This window comes from Sinohyriopsis cumingii, chromosome 1 (genome assembly GCF_028554795.1).
Source record: "Sinohyriopsis cumingii isolate HCF-2022 chromosome 1, ASM2855479v2, whole genome shotgun sequence".
NCBI classification, from domain to species: Eukaryota; Metazoa; Mollusca; class Bivalvia; order Unionida; family Unionidae; genus Sinohyriopsis; species Sinohyriopsis cumingii.
The window spans coordinates 56668201-56687894 of record NC_142961.1 but is presented as its reverse complement, the minus strand read 5'-3'; the positions used below and the strand labels follow the sequence as shown (position 1 = coordinate 56687894).

Here is a 19694-nt window from a genome sequence, read left to right as displayed (position 1 = left end):
GAGGAAGGTGATCTACTAGATTCAGCTGCCTGTTTCTCAAAGGCCATGTCACACAAATAGAAGAAGAAAAAGTGGACTGGGCATGCCAAACAACTGATTCCATAACATCTTGAACTGAGATATTGCAATGAGAAGGCTCACAGAAATAGCTTGTATTTCATCAGCCAAAATCCTCGTCAGAATATATACCTGTTCATGTGAGAGACCAAAATATGGTGACTGGATGACTCCTTTTAGCCAGGACAAATAACACTTGTGTAGTTTTGTCCTGTTTTCATGGTTTTAGGGGGAGTACAAACCTCTGGCATCCAGATTGAATGGACTTCATATGCTTCAGATATATTTGAAGAGCATCTACCGGGTCTTGTAGCCTGATGGATGAGAAGGGCCATAAAGTTACTTTCTTGTTGTCAGCAGGCAGAAACCTATTCTTAGCGATAAACATCAGATAGTCTCAGAAATCAAAGAAGCAATATCCCTTAATGGTTATCAGTGCTGGCTTCTATCATTCAAAAAGAAAAGGAAAGAAGTTCAGCAGCTGGGGAATGGAGGCTGATAGTGGTATGGCATCATTTGCACAACAACAGTCACAAAAAATGCATCATTTTCCCTTGTATACTTTTAAAGTGGAGGGCCATTTAGCTTATGAGAACCTCTCCACAAATGAAGAATGGAAGTTTTTTCTGTTCAAGGCCTGCCAGACAAGTCCCATGCATGCAACAAATGTTTCTATGGACAAGGGTGAAAGAATAGTGACTGGCTGTTTAAGACGTTTCAGGATCACTAGGAGTTCTTCACGTCTGTCATCAATTTGAGCAGCCTGGTAACCCAAGACTTTTTCCATCAGAGAAGGGGAACCAAATTATTTTGCAATCTGTGCCCCTCATTTTCTGGATTAATTTTTGGAATCAGAAATGCTGGGAGGAAGGCATAGGTCTAGATTCTCTCTGTCATTTGAAACTGCATCAACAGCATTTGGATTCAGGAAGCTTAATTGTTGTTCTACCTTGTTGCAACCCATGGGTTACACACTTGGAAGATAGATAGATGGAGGGACCACTCTGTGTGCAGTAGCTGTCAACCCCTTGATAGAGAATAAGCCAAAACATTAAGTCTGCCTGGAATGTATCATACCTGAATGCTTTATATCTGATGTTGGGAACACCAATGAAGGTACTCCCATGTCAACACACATTCTTGTGGTGACTTCGTTCCACCTTGTTTCAAAAGGTTAGTGACCACCACTGAATTGTCAGACATTATTAGGACTGTTTTTGAATGAAGACAGTCTTGTCAAAGATGGGAGGATTTGATGATTACCTTTAATTCCAAAAGGTTAAGATGAACGGTTCTCTCTTGTTGTGTCCACTTGCCACTGACCATCTCAAAGTCCAGTAGCAAGCTTCCAACAGAATTCCTGATGTCTTGCAAAATAGGACAATAGCTGAGTTAAATGTTCAGCTAAATGCCGAAGGGCTGAGGTTGAGGTCAAAAGGAAGGGCACAAAATTGATACAATGCTCCCATGTAAGCAAAACACAGGTATTTTCTTGATGTTACATGGATAGGAATGTGGAAGTATGCATCTGACAGGTCCATACGTATTGTGTAATTGATAGACTATACAGACAAATGGAAAGACCCTGCTGTCATATGCATAAATGTATGGACCTTGCTGTTTCCATTTTGGGGCTTTAATGAATAGGACGAGATTGGTTAAATCTATAATTGGGTGCAATTTATCACTGGCTTTCTTGACCAAGAACAGCCTGGAACAGAACCCCTGAGATGCTGTTTTTTGAACCATCTCTACCACCCTTTTGTCTAGTAATGCTTTTATCTCCTTCTGCAATATATTGGCCTTCATGGGGTTGGTTGGAGTGGACTGATGAGAGGGTGGAGGGCTGGTTAAATGAGATGTGAAGCCCCTCTGAAAACAATTGTATCAACCAATGACCCAAGAGCTGTGGCATAAAAGGAGTCTGGCACCCAGCTGATGGTTGTCAGGAGGCAGGAGGCAGTAGAGGAGATAAGTCATTGTTTGTGGTTAGGAGGCCTAGAGGAGGAGAAAACCACTTTTCTCTCTCCCCTCCCTACCTGCCTGTGCGAAATAGGATTAGATGATCTCTGGCTGCTTGCTCTGCCTCTATAAGGTTGTCATGTCTGAGTATAACCTGTATCATTTCTCTGACAGGCGTCATCCTGTCTCTGAGGCTGCTCATGACAAGGGTGAGCCAAGAACGGATTATGTACTGCTTGTTTTCTAATTTCCTCTATACACCACACCAGTACAAAGGAGGACCCAAAAGGAAGGGTGAAAGGGGGTGAAAGGGTGTGCAAGGTCACTACATGGTGTGGTTTGAGTGATGCAGAGTGCAAAAGAGTATACTATCATATCATATCTAGGTTAGAGGAGGCTGTTAGGGCTTAGCCAGAGCGTGATGGGCCACCCTAATAATGACTTTGGAAATGCAACTGACTGCATCCCAAGGGTGATCATTTCTGCCTTTCTCTGCTACACTGGTACACTGTGAGAGAAACCAAATCTAATAGAAAGAAAATTTAGACCATATTCCGTACAAGTTTTGAAGTGGTGTTGAAAACTTGTCTGTCCATCTTTTAATAGAAAGGGGATGATACACTTATGGCAGTGAAATCTTTGTCAAGGCTGGGTACATCTGTATGAAAGGTGTTAATTTGCAACCTGTACCAATATGGAGAAAAGGTGGTCATAAGTTGACTTGCCACAAAACATGCCTTGTTATTACCAGGATCATTAATTTTTTCTGACAAGCACTGGTTATTTCCACAATCTTCAAAGAAAGAGGTATAATTGTGAAGGATCTTTGTCCTTATCAACCAAAGCCTTGAGTTTATAATTTTTATATTTGTAATCAGTGGTGGAGGTCATTCCACTGGGGGTAGGACACAAAAAGTTTCTTCTATGGCCACTTTCTTCCCATGGTACTATCAGAATTATCAGGAGACTAAGTCAGAATGATCACTGACTTGAGTGTCTTCATCCTCCAGTGGGTATGTCCTGGAATATGTCATTTCATACAGCAAAGATGCCGCTGTCAGCAAGCACTGCTGAAAATCTTTTGCACTAGAAACATATGAAAGGTGGTTAGGGGACAGTCCAGATGCAAAAATGATAGCCTGGCATGGCTGGCTGGGTTGGCATGGCTGGCTGGACTGGTATGGTGGTCGACATGATCCTTCCACTCCTATGTACTGCAGTGTATTTGGTTCAATGTTGAGCATATTGTAAAGTTAACAACTCTGTAGGGGCCCCAAGTGGCAGAGTGGTCTAAAGCGCTCTCCACTGTGGATCACTGCCACCTCACCTCTGTCTGTGGCAGTTCGAGTCTTGGATTCAGCCAATGTGGATATGTGAGAAAGCTTGCCAGTAGCTTCTTGTGGGTCGGTGGTTCTTTCCGGGGTTTTCCCAGGTTCTTCCTCCACTATTAATACTAGCCGCCATGTATAGCCTATCGTGTGCTGAAAATGGCGTTAAACCCCACAACAACAACAACAACAACAATTTTGTATTCAACAACCAACACTTTTTATGAATTAATTGAACTGCAATGGGCACTACAATGGCACTTTCACATGACAATATTTTCATGGGAAGACCCAAGCAAAAGCTCCTCAATGAGGCAATCTAGAGACCTTTAAGCTGGTGCAGATGCATTGGTAAAAAAGAATTAAAATGGATTAAAACAGATGCCAATTTGAAAATATTTTCTGAATTCACCAATAACTTCCAACCTACAAAAGTTACCATTAAACAAGTCCAGCATCTTGAATACTCAATCTACATTCCTGGAAGCGAACATAAAAATGGACCTGTATTCTAAAACAACTAAGTTTCAACAGTATCTACTCCTGACCAGGTGCCTCCCCTAGCATTTAATAAAAAGTCTTCCTTATGGCCTGTGCATTCGGACCAAACAAGTGCTAAAATCTAGTAACCCACTAATGTCAATCTGATGTGCAATGAAACCTGTCTATAAGAGGCACTCAAGGGACCACAGAAATTTTTGTGGTTTTTTGTGGGCAAGTGCCCTTGAAACAGAGGTTGAACAAGATAACAAATAGAGAAATTATGGTTGTTTATGATTAGCAAGGGACACACATGGTGCCATCAAGGCAGGTCTCACTATAAAAGGCTACAAACAATACCCTGTCTGGCAGCCCTTGACAAGATAACATTTTGCTGATTTTCAAGAAGAATTTCCATCTTGCTCAAATTTTTTTCAATGAATGTCACTACTATTTTCTGCTATATCTCACTTTGGCAATATTCCTCAAAGGCAAGAAAACACAGGATTGGGGATGATATGGAAAGGATAGAATTAAAATCTGAATTTTGAAGAGTCTCAAATTTGATTTTTCATCCCAGGCATACTCTGCCAAAGGAATACTGCAATACCCTATGTCAGATCATTCACCCATCTATCTATATCTGGGTTGAAACTCACCAAATTATCTGCATCTCATGGCGGGTGGGTGTGTCAAAGATTAAATGTATAAAAATTAAAATATGTTTTTGTCCAGACATTACAAATGCAAAAGAAAACATTATTGGGAACATGTAAATATACGTAATGAATTATGAGATATAACTATTGGATATATGGCACAGAGAAAAGGGTTTCAGATTCTAACAGTAAATGATATCAGGATTTATCATGGAAAATCATAAGTTAATATGAAAAACATGAGGGAACAAAAATCCCTGACAGATTTTCCACTAACCAGGGGGAGCTGGTATCTTTGGTTGTATCTGAAATACAAGAAACACAAATATAAATAAAAACTGTAATGACAGCAGCACACACCCACCCACACCCACACACAGATATATATATATATATATATATATATATATATATATATATATATATATATATATATATATATATATATATATATATATATATATATATATATATATTTGAAAGCGACATTTCAGTAGGGGCTATTGTGAAACCCTCCATCTATCCATCCCATATCCACAGCTTTATTTTCTCCTAATCCACTAAAGAGGGCATAGTTTTTGGGCTTTTGCCTGGGATATGGTCAAATAAATTAAATACTGCTGCAGTTACAGCATGTAGATATTACATACATTAAATGTTCTTACACTGTGACTGCATGTTTAAAATTTGGTTAAAAATAATTTGGGGTTGCAATCAAGATGGGGGAAGGGGATGGCAAAATATGTTTATATAAAAAAAAGCATTGGGGTTGTCCAATGTGAGTCATGGAAGTAGTTCTTGTTTTCCTATTTTAAAGACTACATATATGCTGACAGTAATGATTGTAACTGTAAAAAAAAAAGATTGAAAAAATGAAAAACTAATCAGCTATATGCAATTTTAGAGAAGTAATATTGCTTGCAAATTAAGTTTCTAAAGTATATGGGCAAACATGCACAAATGACCAGCTCCACAGTACAGCCATCATGACAAGATGAGGACTGCTATTGCTGACCCAGCTTACATATTTACTATAGTTTGTTGAAAATTATTGCCAACATTAAAGGCTTAAAAATTATACACGTGTTTCACCCATCAAAGCTGTACAGATGAGAAAAACTGTCTACAGAAAGGTAGCAAGTTCAACCAATCTAATGAATATCTCTTCATTAATATGCACTGGCCTAAAACTGTATCTTTGGGGTTTTTTTTGTTGGTTGGTATTTTTTCAGCAACTTTAATCTTTAATGGCACTTCAAGCACACAACTGACTATATCATGCTAAATGGAAGCTACCAGTAGGACCCATTCCCCAAGGGCACTACAGAGCTAATGAACCAGCAACCCTTGGATTAAAAATGTGACATTCTACCAACTAAGCAACCACTGGCTCCTGGTTTCTGTACCAAGAGGTTATGAATAATATTTATAACTCTATCCCCCATTACTATCAAAGTTTTTGACCATTTTCTTTTAAATTAATTTTAGCATGCATACTAATTTGAAATTTAATCTGATTACAGATATACTCCAAAAATAAATCAAGCAACTGATTGGAATATATCTAGATGGTAATATGATACCGTAATTTAACAAGCAACAAAACATTTTATGAGGTGACCACAGAACCTGTGCTCTGATCCCTTTGCATGTGTAACATCTGCAACAATAAAACGTGTTTAAATCAAACAGTATTGGAATAAAAATATGTATGATCAAATTTAAGAAACCTTAAGCTTGATTTTAGATTTTTCAAAATGATTCATTCAAACATTTTAAGTAGACTGAGCTTGTGATGGTAAGTCAATAAAATATTCTATAAGTCACAACATTTCTCAAGCATGAAATGTGTGGCTAAATTGCCTAATGGTCTGTTAATTATGCTATAAAGAAGAACTTGTCAATTTGCAACATGTCTCTAAGATCATTTCTGCCCTGTTGTGTACTTTTCCTTACTGATTTCTCACAGCAAAAAATAATGCATTACCATATTTCTGTTTCAAACTTTGCAGTCAAAGAAAATAAATAACATAAGTCCCTTGAGGAGACTAATGATCTAATGACCAAAATGAATTACAGGAATTCAAGCTAAGACCATTTCCTTGCTATAACTACAGAGTACTGAAACCATCTTCTTCAGTAATAACAAGATTTTCAAATTAACTGCTTTGGATGTCTGATCAGCAGTATTTTCATTTAGGACCAACAAGACTACATAAGAAGTCTTCTGACGGAAACTCCATGCTGACAAGACTTACTATTTTTTTGGAGAAACAATAACAAGATTTTCATGACTGCCATGGTGTATGTGTGAATTGGATTTTTAATGTAGACAGAAGAAGTAGCCATAACAAGATTTCAAGATGGCCATTGGCACTGGCATCATTTTCATTTAAAACCAACAAGATTTCATAAAATGTTTTTCAGTACAAACCCCAGGCTGATATGATCATTCAGGAGCAGAAATAACAAGATTGTCAAGATGATCTCTGTGGTGGCCATAATGGATGTCTGAGGAGCAAAATTTTCATTAGGATCAACCAGACATCATAAGAAGTCTTCCAAGGAAAACCCCAAGGAAATATTACATTTGGTTCATGAACAATAGCCACAAAAGATTTTCAAGATGGCCACTATGATGGCCATATTAAATGTCAGATCAGCACCATTTAGGATCAACTGGACATAATAAGTCTTTTAGTGAAAACCCCATGTTGATGTAGCCATCCACTCAATTCAGGAGTAGCAAATACAATTTTATTTTACAAATGCATGGTGTGGTAGCCATTTTGAATGTCCAAGCAATGCCATTTTCATTTAGGACTAACTGTACTAGGAGATGAATCTGTATGCAAAGTTTCATGGCAATCCTCCATGTAGTTTAGGAGAAGTAGTGATAATAAATTTGTGTTAACAGGTAGATGGACAATAGACCATCCCATAAACTCATATGGTTGATGACCAGTAGAGCTAAATACCGAACTGTAATCAACATTTACACAGACCACCTCTAAAACATTCAAGTACTCTCAAGTAGCCATTGTCAACAATAATTGCAGAAAATAATTTCAGACTAAAAACAGCTTGACATTGATGTGTTGGCCCCCTCTGACAGGGCATAAAAGGAAAATAGTTTTTAAAAAATAACATTTTTTTCTATGATATCAAAGCAGGAATAATATATGGAGTGATAAAAAAATAGAGAAATTATTTCCTTTTTTTTTTTTAAATCAGGCATGTACATGAGCAGAAGTAGTAAATGAAGAAGTCATTGGCTTTAGCACCAAGCCTGGTGTCAAGGGGAGATAACTCTAACTGCTAAACAGGTGGGGAGAAATTATTTAGCCTGAGAGGGCTGGATCTGCAACACAGTAGTAGAAGAAACAATGAGAAAGTCGATTATCTTGTCTTTGATGATGCTTTATTGGAAAATTAACATTAAAATATGCATCAGGATTACCAATACTAGTGACCTAATACAAACTGATATGACTATGCAGGCAAATTGCTGTTTGACAAGCCAAATGCAAAACTTAATGCAAATCACTGCAGTTTTGTAATACACCTTGCCTGAGCTAAATGCCTATTCAGCATTGATGCCAGTAGGATGGACCATCATTAAGACACAAACTGCAGTTGTCATGCAATATGGCCAAAACCTAGGAATAGAAGCAATGAATTTGAACAAGAGGAATGAAATAAGTTCTGTTTTTTTTCTTATGGGAAGATAGATATAACATAATAGGCTATATACAGAAATGAATCTTTAAACAGCTGAAGCTGGATTATACCTGGTCCTTGGGCCTAAGACAGTTTTCATTCTGATGTACACCAGACTGTGCTGAACACTGCTGACGATGCATTTTAAGGTTTGGTAATAAAACAATGGATCTGCAGATCTGGCAGTTATGAACCCCATCACCTGCAAGTGAAATATCATCATAATCTGAGACAGTAATTTTAATAAATTACTTTAACAATCATTGATAATGAAAAGAAACATGGGTAATTGCATGAACTTGCTGATAGAAAGCAAGGCTAAGGGTGTATGCCTCATGCATGTGTACTTATAAAGATAATGGCTGACTATTAATTGCTCAACAGTTTATACAGCATTGTTAATAGGCATTAGTTGTCCTAATTTTAAAGAAAACCTTTAAAAATGATCCAAAATGCAAATAATTTAAAACATGTCTCAGTGTAAATATATTCTAACAGCTAGATATTATACTTTTGATCCCATTCCCAATGACAACAACTCATACAAGTGTGGAATAAAGATAAGGACATAAAATTGTTCGAAATGAAATGTGACTGCCATAAGAACACATGTATTGACATAAATAAATAAATATCCTACTTCATAAAATGACTTGTGGTGGGAGGAGGAGGAGGGGATATATATATATATATATATATATATATATATATATATATATATATATATATATATATATATATAATGAACTTGTAGACAGATTAATTAAGTTATTAAGAAAACAAGAACAAGGGGTAAAATGTAACTCAATGAACAAAACTGATTATCAGTTTATGTTTAATTCACTACAGATGAGATAAGGCATAGGATGCTTCAACCAGAGATTGTAAAAAAGGTTATATTCTGGCACTGCTATAATTATACTAAAACACTTGTATAATGTTATCTGTCTTTTATTAGTATTGCTTTTATATTAAATTAGTATTAACGTATGTTCAATTAACTTACAAGATAAATGCCCCATTTACAGCTGCAGTTGTCTCAGCCCATTCACAGTGATAAAAAAAATGAATGCATTAACTACTCTGCAAGGTTTCAGAACAGAATCAAATCCTAAAAATGAGACAATGTATTTGCTCAACTGACTTCACAAAAATCGCACTGTCTGGTTGGATTTTCATATCCTGCCAACATCCCATCCTATGACTTAGACCTATAAAATCACTACTTATCTCCATATGTATTTAATAAAAATAATAATAATAATAATAATAATAATAAAAATAATGAGGACTTTGTATAGCGCCTAATCTTTAGAAGCTCTAAGCGCTTTACAACATTAGACAACACCTATAAGATATAAAAACATATATAATGATATGATTACAAAAACAAACACTATGAAATTAGAAAACATAAACAACATGCTGAGAATATTTAAGGTAGGAAACATTATTAGGCCTTTAATACATACTTTAAAATGGGATAGTTAATTTTGGTATCATATAATGGAGATTTTAAACATGATCACTACAGATTTTTTAAAAATAACCTACTGTGATTGAGAACTTTTTATGGGATCCTTAAGGCTGAACAGCATATTATAAACCCACTCCGTGTTTAATATAGTTCTTCATGAAGGTATTAGTAGGGTTGGTTCACTATAGACATTTTTGTATAATGGGTCTCAGCAACCAGGACATTTGGTCAGGGTATACAATCTTGTACTGAAGTTATTTTCAGAAACCATCATTTTCTTATTAGATTTACCATGAATCATGACCTATAGACCCCACAATCTATGGGTTGTTAGACAGCCACAAAGTTTGGTTAAGCATCATATTCTAAAATAAAAGCTTAAATCTGCAAAAATCATCTTCTCTTTGCACCACAATAACATGGATCTTACAGCTTCAAACTCCCAAGTCAATAGACCTTTTTTCCATATATTCAGAGCTGCCCTCCACAAAGTTTGGTCTTGGTTTTGGAATTAAAGCTATTTATGAAGAAACCATTTTTCTTCTTTCAGTTAGTGACCTCAAAATCAATAGGCTTCTTTGTCTACTCAACCTACCAGTATAAATCATCACAAATGATGGTGATGGTACATGGTTGACAAACATGAAATTTTTGCACAGAAACCATTTTCTTCTTTCAGTTACAGTGACAAAAATTATATGATTCTACCTACATCCCAATTACATGCTATCCACAAAGTCTGGTTTAGGTTTGTGGTGTAGAACTAATGTTTTCTGTGAGTAAGCCATTATTCTTCTTTCAGTTACAATGGTTTTGACCTTCTACATTTTGACCCCAAACTCAATAGGATTCTTCATTACCCAAAGTACAAGCAATTCAATTGACAAACATTTGGTAATGGTATGTGCTGTAGAACTTAAATTATCATACAAGAAAGGAAAAGGAAATGGACAGATGGACAGACAGGGTGATAGCATCATACACTCTGCTAGAATGGCAGATGCATTAAAAAAAGATTGTCTACAATCTCCCAAAGCCATGGGCCCAGACTCCAATCATAATTGCCATTTAAAAAATGTATTTGAAAGATTAATTCCTATTAATGAACTAAATAATTATGGGTGACATAAAAAGGTCAATGTTAAATACAGTCAACAATTTTATATTGTGAGAAGCAATTACCAAGATATGTGAATCCTTGCTCCTGTGGATTTAATACTGAATTTGGCAGTGGTTGATGGGAATAGCTTGAAAATGGCTCCTGTTGGTGGAAATTTTGCCACTGTGCATGATTTAATAAATCAGGATGTTGCTGGTGTGTGCCCTGGTGTGACAGTGGCTGAAATTGGGACTGATTTCCTTGACGGATGTCAGCATTACTGGAGGAGTGTGGTTCATGAGCTAACCCTGTCTGTGAGTCAGGATTATACCTTGTGGAAGGGGCTTGTGCATCACATTCCTGTCGGGAAGTTGATTCTTGTGTACTGAGAACTTGCAATCCATTTTCTCGACTGTTGATAATGTTAATTTCTCCACGCACCCTAACTGATGTAACTGAAATAAAACAATAAAGAACTTAAGCCCACAATATTATGTTTTCAAAATAAACATCATTATACAATATGCAAGCAATATGCAAGTAAATGTGGATAAAATCTGCATTTTGTAATATCACTACTTACTGGCTAATATATATATATATATATATATATATATATATATATATATATATATATATATATATATATATATATATATATATATATATATATATATATTTGTGGAACCACAAAAGTCCTGCTGGTATAGCATCAGACTTCTAATCCAAGGGTCACCAGTTCGATGCAATTAATGAAATATCACATACAATGTTTAGCATTTTTATGGCAACCAGAAAATGAAATACACCAAGCTTCATCTATTTTTCTGAAGATATAGAGCAGAAAGAAAAGAGTAACAGAAAACCTATAATACTGACCTCCCCACCCTTAATGTGGTATATGTCATACCTTCTGGATGCTTAACAGAGGGGAAAACTTTAACTAGAGCAACTGCAATAGCTCACCATTGCAAATCCAATTTATTTATATCACATATTCCAAACACCTTTCACCCCCCACCCATGACCACTATTCATCCTTGCCTCAATGACCTAGAAATCATAATGTCACATCCAAAATATATCTGATACATTTTCAAGCTTTGGCTGCAATGTTTTGTCCGAAAATATTTGCAAATGTCATTGCAACTGACATTTTGTTACTTCTGGCCTTCTGAACCCCTATCCACCCAACGGGAACTGAGGAGAACAGTTTTAAGGTATAGTTTTAAGACTGGTAGTACATGTGTATTTTCATTAAAGTCCAGGTATACATTTTGGAACACATATCTTTCAAATCAGTATTGGTACATCAATACATATAGGTCTTTAATAGGAATTGTGGTACTACTTTTTGACTTCACTTATCTGCTTAAAATAACTGAGCTCTCATATTGTAAATGTTTTTAGTTATTATCTTCAATTTGGAGAAGAACTGAAAATGTCCTCACCTTAAGATACAGCATAAAATGTAAGATTTCAATTGAAAGTTCACTGCAAACTTTAATGACATTTCAACACATCAGCATTCAAAGATGAGAGATACCAACAAAATATACTGATGTGGTCCTTAATCCAATTTAATTTTTTTTTAAAGCATTGAAAAGATGAATTTTCAAAAAATAACAATTGAAACAACTAGTTGCAACTTGAAACCAGGCAAAAGAATCCGTATATATAGCCAGGTTGATTAGTGCAAACTGTCTTGTTTGCAAGACACTAATTTCAACCAAGCATACTGCATATTTTAGGATGTAAATGTGTTACAATTAATATTTATCTTAGTTATTGTGAAGAAATGCTCAGCTAATGAATGGAAATCTGTGCGTTTTTCCATTTTTGGGCACTAAAATTTCAACAAAAAGTCATGATATAAAAGACAGCGGTTCAAATTGATGAAACGTCACTGTTTGACACTGGAAAATACGATCATGCACACTTAGGAATGTTATCTATTAGGACAGAACTTTAAGTAAAAGTATTACGATTGAAATTTATTCTAAATTGTATTAAAAGTAATTTTTTCATTAATTTATATTGAAAATAATTTTCCACTAAAATATATGGAGATAAAATTTATATATCTGTGTAATATAACTGTATGCCATTTTATAAAGATCGCACTTTACAAGCAGGTGCAGAAATCCATACAATAATACAATACATTTCGCTCGTAACTAAATATCAACAAATTGTCAGCACAAAATACATTTCGCTCGTATGTAAATGTCATCAATTTAGACTTGGAGGGAAGCTGCAGAACATACAAATTATTATTATATCAATATTGGATGCATTGCGCAGATGGTTCACACGATCGCCATGGAAAAGTTCAAAGGGGCATGTTCTCACTAACACTGAGCGAACGAAAAACTGTATAAATAGTGAATCAGGCTTACAAAGAATTAATTCGTTGCTCCAGTCAGAACAGCTCTGTCTTTTCCTTACAGCGATTCCGTACCTCATTCCCCAAGATGTAGTCGTATCTTCACGGTTATTGGTGACACCCTTGTTAGAGAGTCTAAATTCCTTTTCTCTCTCTCTCTCTCTGAACATGGGCAAAGACATTTCTTAACTTATGAGTAATCCCTTCTCATAGCAATAGATGAGAAGAAGGTTATGATGCAAGTCATGATATAAAAGACAGCGGTCCAAATTGATGAAACGTCACTGTTTGACACAGGAAAATACAATCATGCACACTTAGGAATGTTATCAACTGATATCCTCAATATGTTTATATATTATATTTGGTACAGAATCCCATACTTCTTGCACTAAAGCTCTAGACTTGCCTTAGTTACTTTTACAAGGATATCTTCATTACATCCTTCCGACTTGTGTATTTATTTTTGTTCCCACTGCTGCTGTGAATGAGGACCTGACATGAACTTTGTTCTTCATCTAGCAACCAGGTTGACCAAGCAACACAATGTGTATGAAATTACTGATGTTTCCTTCTGATTAAATCCCAACCTGTATTTAATAGCCATCTATGTAGTGACCAGTATGTAGTCTTGAACTACAGTTACTGTGCAGCAACCACTATTTTCTTGTTAGACTTAACATGACTGTGACCTCTGACCCCAGAACCTACAGGTTTGTTTATTACCCAAAGTGCAATTTATCCACAGAGTTTGGTCAAGGAACTTACTCTTGAATAAAAGATATTATACAAAAAATACATTTTTCTTTGAGCCACTTCTTCATTCATTCTCAGAAGTGACCTTATTCTGTGACTTTTTGGCTCCAAAATGATAGGTCCTTGATCCACATGCAAGACATCCACAAAATTTGATTCAAGTCTGTTATGTGGAACTAAGGTTACTGTGTGGAAACCATTTTTCCTCCTTTGGCAGTCATGATTACCTTTGGGAAAGCAAATTCAATAGGCTTCTTCTTTACCAAAACTGCAAAGTTTTATTTGTGATGTAAAACTAACATTTATTAAGCAGAAACCATTTTTGTTCTTTCAATCAGTGACTGTGACCTTTGACTTTTAAAATCCCAAATCTACAGTATTTTTCCTTATCCCATTAGTGCAAGCCATCCACAGAATTTGTTAACTGTAGATAGTAGATAAATAACTCAAGTCATTGTGTGGAAACTTTTTCTTCTTTCAGTCAATGTCCCTCATTACTTTAAATTATTTTATAAAGTCAGCTTGCCCAGTGTATAATGACTAAAAAACTGAACTTGCCCTTGGGGAAATTTGACCTAATCACCTAAAATTACAACAAAATAATGTAAAGGATGTTTGAAAGAAATCATACTACATGTATATCTATTTTACAAATATAGAACTTCCTATTATTTTTGTTTGCACCTTAAAATAACATCTCAATTATTCAAGTTATCAAAAATGATATATGTAAATACTATATGTAGATGAGGAAAGAATGGAAGGGTTAGAATGGATATATACTGTAGTTAGAAGAGCAAAAACAACAAACTGAAAAATGGATATGGAAATGTTGATAAAGGTTTTGGAAAATGGCTAGATTTTAAGAAGAGTGATGTTTAGATAAAAGACTGTAAACTGAAAAAGGAAACATCCAGGACAGAATTATGTTAAATTAATTATAATCAAGTTGCAATATCATAAAAAAAAGGTTTGTTCTACTTTTCCACTTAAAGTTCAATTGCTTGTGTAGATTTCAGTTTCATATCCAGTCAGAAAACAAGGTAAAACTGATTCCATAAATGAAATTTTCCAATGTCAATTAATGTAGTATTTGCTTATTTTCTTGAGAGTGTTCTGTCCACCAACACACCTGCTTCAAATCATCCACTTTTCACCATGAAATTAGCAACTGGCATCTAAACTAAATTCTGAGAAGCCAACTTTTTAGAATGATTGGTGAACACTTTTTCTGGTTATATTTAATTATTTTCCAAAATGTATGTATCGGTCTCCTGTAATAACCATGTAAATAACGTGTAGTAGATTTCTAGGTAGGTAAATGTTAGAGACTGGTGCTTTATACGTCCAAAAACACCTATCAATGTAATCTCACGAGTTATATTATTAACCATTATCACTTAGTCAACTTGAAATTGGTGACACGCATCAAAACAATCGCTCTGATTGTTCAGAGCTGGAAATCCTGGCTCATCTGAATGCACAAACTGCCTGTGGTCAGGCAAGGACTTAAAAGCGAGCATACAAATATTCAGATTAAAATATAACTGAGAAGTTCAAATATAGATTTTTATTCCTTCTTGTCTAAGCTTGCTTTAAAAAGAATATTCACATTATCACGTATGTTCGAGCTTACTGATATCTGAACTGTAGCAAGATCACAGAATAAATAACTTGCAGAACATTAAGCATTGTAAACTGTTAACATCTGCCCCCCCCCCCCCACTCAATTTTGCTGACTTAATGGCATGCAAATACCTTGTAAACATCAGCACTGATGAGCTGAATTTGAGCTTGTCCCAGAGTTGTGCAAATGAATATGTAAAGCTCCCATATCCTTGATTTTTTTACAAGTACAAGCAATCCACAAAAATTGGTAACTGTTGATGGTGGACAAATCAAGTCATTCTGTCTAAACTTTTTTATTCTTTCAATCACATTGACCCTAATCATTTGATCTTCTGACATCAAAATTAATAGGGTTTTCCTTACCCAATATTCATGCCATCCACAATGTTTGGTAACTGTAGATTGTGGACAATTAAAGGTGTCATACAGAAACAGAATTGCTAATAGCAACCATATCAAGAAGACCATAATATAACACTCTTCCTGGTGTAAAGATTTTACATATTTTTATGTAGATAAGGCAAAAACATTATGTGTGGTACTGGTTACCCGACCCAACTTTTTTCCTGCCAACCATACATATTTTTGGGGGTGGCGAATTTAATAAAGAAGAAAAATATTTCAGGAGAAGAAAATAAAGTAACAAATGGACGTAATTATGATCAATGTTAAATTCAGGATAGAAATGATGTTTTTTTCCTAGCTTATGTTTTGTTTAAATCAGTCCAGAACCTCCCCCCCCCCAAAAAAATCCCACTAAACAAAAAAAAAAGGTTGTAACATCCTATATACCCTAATTTGTTTTCTTCAATATAACCAGAACCACATATTGTTTATCTGGCTTAAGGATCCAAACAATCCAAAATTACTCAAAAATATATAGGTTTAGTGTACATTTTATTGTGCTACTTTTAGTTGAATATCTATCCCTAAATAATAATCATTGCTTGCAAAATGGAAAAAGTACACAGCCATCAACTATCCATAAAATATTAGCCCAAATGAAAGGCTGTATATGCTGAAGGTCATACAGTCTTCTTATCAAATGGTCAAAAGAAGTTTGTATGTTGGTGAGTTAATTTTTCTAGTGTGACTTGACTATTGAGATCACACATGTTCTTCACAACCTGTGGAAACCATTTTATGGCAGGTCATAAATCTCTAATGATTTACCCCTCATGCATAAACCAATTGGATGATGAAAGGACAAATGAAGGATGGAGGAACAGGGAGAAAAATGGACATGACTTATATACAGTTATGCCAACTTCCTTTAATGGGGCGCTAATAATTGGAAATGAAAGAGGTATCATAAAAGAAATCTTAACTGCCACTTCTTCAATAGTAGAGTTAATGCCTTGTTAGCTCCATAATGGGTACAAGACTAGAAGCCATATAAAAGGAGGCTTTGAATTAAACTTTTAATGGTCTTACAATATAGAACTGTTGGTTTTTACCTGGTGATGTTCCTCCAATATCTCCAGTCAATGGCACTGAATTACTGGTACACTCCCTTTCTGCACTCTTTCTCCATTCAGTTTGGTTCCTCTCTGAACCCATTCAGTCTGAGATCACTTTGTTAAACTGAAAATAAGTTATTAAAAAATCAACAATTTGTTTATATTCTTCCAAAAATATATATTATTTAAAACTTACAAGTGTATTCTTGTAATTATATTTGCTCCATAAGAAAACAATGGAAAATCTAAGTCTGCTACTTCCCATTATTTCAACAGGTAGCACCACATGAAAATGAAATAAAACTGGAAAGAAATAAGAAAAAAATGAAAATAAAGAACTTGCTTACCATTGATTTAAGTTGTGCGTAAGATATCAACAAATTCCTTCTGTCACTAAAACACCATCTTGGAATAAAATTTGTTTATTTTATCACTTGACAAAAACAGATAATTATTTTAAAATAATCCAGAGATAAATCCTCTCTAGTTTGATTTTAAAATCAAGTAAGTCTTATAAACAATACCATTATCATGCCTTTCTAGGCTACAATTTTTGTTCCTTACCTCTCATTAGAAAAGTCTGCAAAATGTTTGATTTTCTCATATTTGACGTTGTATATTAATGGAGTTCTTATACCTTTAAATTATTTTTTTTAAAAGCAGAAGTAGAATATGATGAATAAGATGGTGTTGTTTTGTAGGTCGATACGAATGGTGCTGAAATTATTCGAAACGAATTCAGTATGTTTAGGAACATATCGAGATGTTTATTTGATAGTTGAGAAACTGAACCAAATGGCTAAATATTCGTCGATAGTTTAACGGAACATTTTTATGAAAAATAAGAAAATCGGATCTACCAAATTTTAAATTCCTGGAGCTATATTAGGACTAGTTGGGTATCTCAGTGGCAATGTACGCTATTTATAGAACACATATAATTTTCACTATGAAAAAAGATAATAAAACATGTTTTTATTCACAAAGTATTGTCATCATTTTTCCGAGTTTGAACGTATAGAACTAACGAATTATTATGATAAATGTTCAAGTCATCCTCGGGGCCTAGCTATATCTTCGACAAACCTCAACTTTCGATTTAGACTTTTACATTCAATTTTTTTTTTCTTTTCAAGCTATATGATAGCGATATAGCGAATATTCCCTTTTATTATATAATCACAATTTCTGTCATAACGGTGCATCTATCCCATTTACCTTTAATAAAAGTATCTTAACTTTATCAAATTTCTTACCCGTCTTACCCGTTTTTTCGCTACACAGCCATTGCGCAAAAGGGAGACAACTTACCATAACCAAAATTGAGGACACTGAATCATTAGTCAGCCAACGTTCGAATCTCGAGACAACTGGAATTTCCCGATTTAAACGGGGTCAGTAGGACGAGCTCGTTCTTGGAAAAATATAAATTCGTAGTAAAATTCACAGAATACATTTAAACGAAACTGCCTGTTGTGATTTTGTAATGATCAGAAGTAGTCGTGTATGTAAAACTAACCTGAATTATAAGCTCAAGTAACTCAGCCACCTTTGAGTAACATTTGATTACGTATAGGAAAGGCTTGTTTTTAAACAATGTTGTTCTGATCATGATATTCCAAAGGTGCATAGGTCTAAAGGCTACCTTGTTCAAAGAATGTCAAGGACAACAGTCCCGGGACATTTCTCATGGGGATCGTTAGTCAGGAGGGTATTTTAAGGCTAAAGTTTATGGCAGTTTTATTGGTATTCGTCACCTCTATAAAATTGCTTAAATCTGACAGAAAATTGTATGAAACGTTTTGCGGATTATACCATTTGCACAGTTCTTTTCCGTCTCTTTTTTAATGAACTTTAAAAAAAAAATGTTCAGTCCGTAAGTGGATGAACAAGTAAGCAGGTACTAAGGTCATAAGAAGGTATTGCAGAAAGAAGATGATAGATGAATGGATACACAGAGTAAGGCGGGTCCATAAATAAAATGAGATAACGAGGCAGACCAGTAGATCGATGGGTGATAAATAATTGGTGGGTAGGTAGGTTAGTTAGTAGATAGTTGGCTAAGAAATAGAAATAGATAATACATAGATTAGTAAATGAAATGATGGATAGACAGACATGATATTATAAGCAAACAGAGGGATATGTAACATTTGTAAAGAGAGAGAGAATGTAACAAAAGTACAAAAAGGTAATGGCGAGGGGCTCTCTCAAGGACACGGAAGTGTCGTTGCTTGTCGTTGGCACCTTTTACAAAAGTACACGTTCCATCGGTCTGGAAGAAGCATAGAAAAACCCATCGAAGGTGTAACGCCGCAGGTTGAAGAAACAGTTGGTCAGGCGTATTAAACGCGTACAATATATGTTGTTATTGATGCACAGCTCAGTATACAAGCTAGACAGTTCGTGCCCGCCATATACTTTCCCGTTTCTTTGTACACAGGTGCTCCACGCGAGCTTGATGTCCTAAAAAGCAATAATCGGAAGGAAAACAATCATATCGAGTGACAAAATTACCTCTTACTATAAACGCCATGTATGCTCATGCAGAACATGATACACTATATGATAACGTACCGACTAAGGATGTTCAGGTACATATGATGTCCTGCTTCAAGAATAACCAATCTCTCAGCTAGCTGCTTTGGGTATGTCCAAAGATAACGTAGCTGCAGCTGATG

At 35.2% G+C, this 19694-nt stretch overlaps 1 protein-coding gene across 2 annotated transcripts in view; it reads right to left on the bottom strand.

The window, feature by feature from the left end:
* The window catches only part of LOC149806913 (uncharacterized), an 89681-nt gene extending 71361 nt beyond the window's left edge, over positions 1–18320 (bottom strand). The window contains exons 1-5 of one of the 2 annotated variants that reach the window (XM_089959620.1): positions 18270–18320; positions 17011–17137; positions 10866–11237; positions 8278–8408; positions 4764–4791 (exon numbers count right to left, since the gene is read on the bottom strand). In XM_089959620.1, the coding sequence (XP_089815746.1) occupies positions 4764–4791; positions 8278–8408; positions 10866–11237; positions 17011–17113 (634 nt within the window). In that variant the 5' untranslated portion in view covers positions 17114–17137; positions 18270–18320. The remainder of the gene's footprint in view (positions 1–4763; positions 4792–8277; positions 8409–10865; positions 11238–17010; positions 17138–18269) is intronic. The other variant, XM_089959630.1, reaches the window with a different exon arrangement.
* Positions 18321–19694: the final 1374 nt, after the last annotated feature.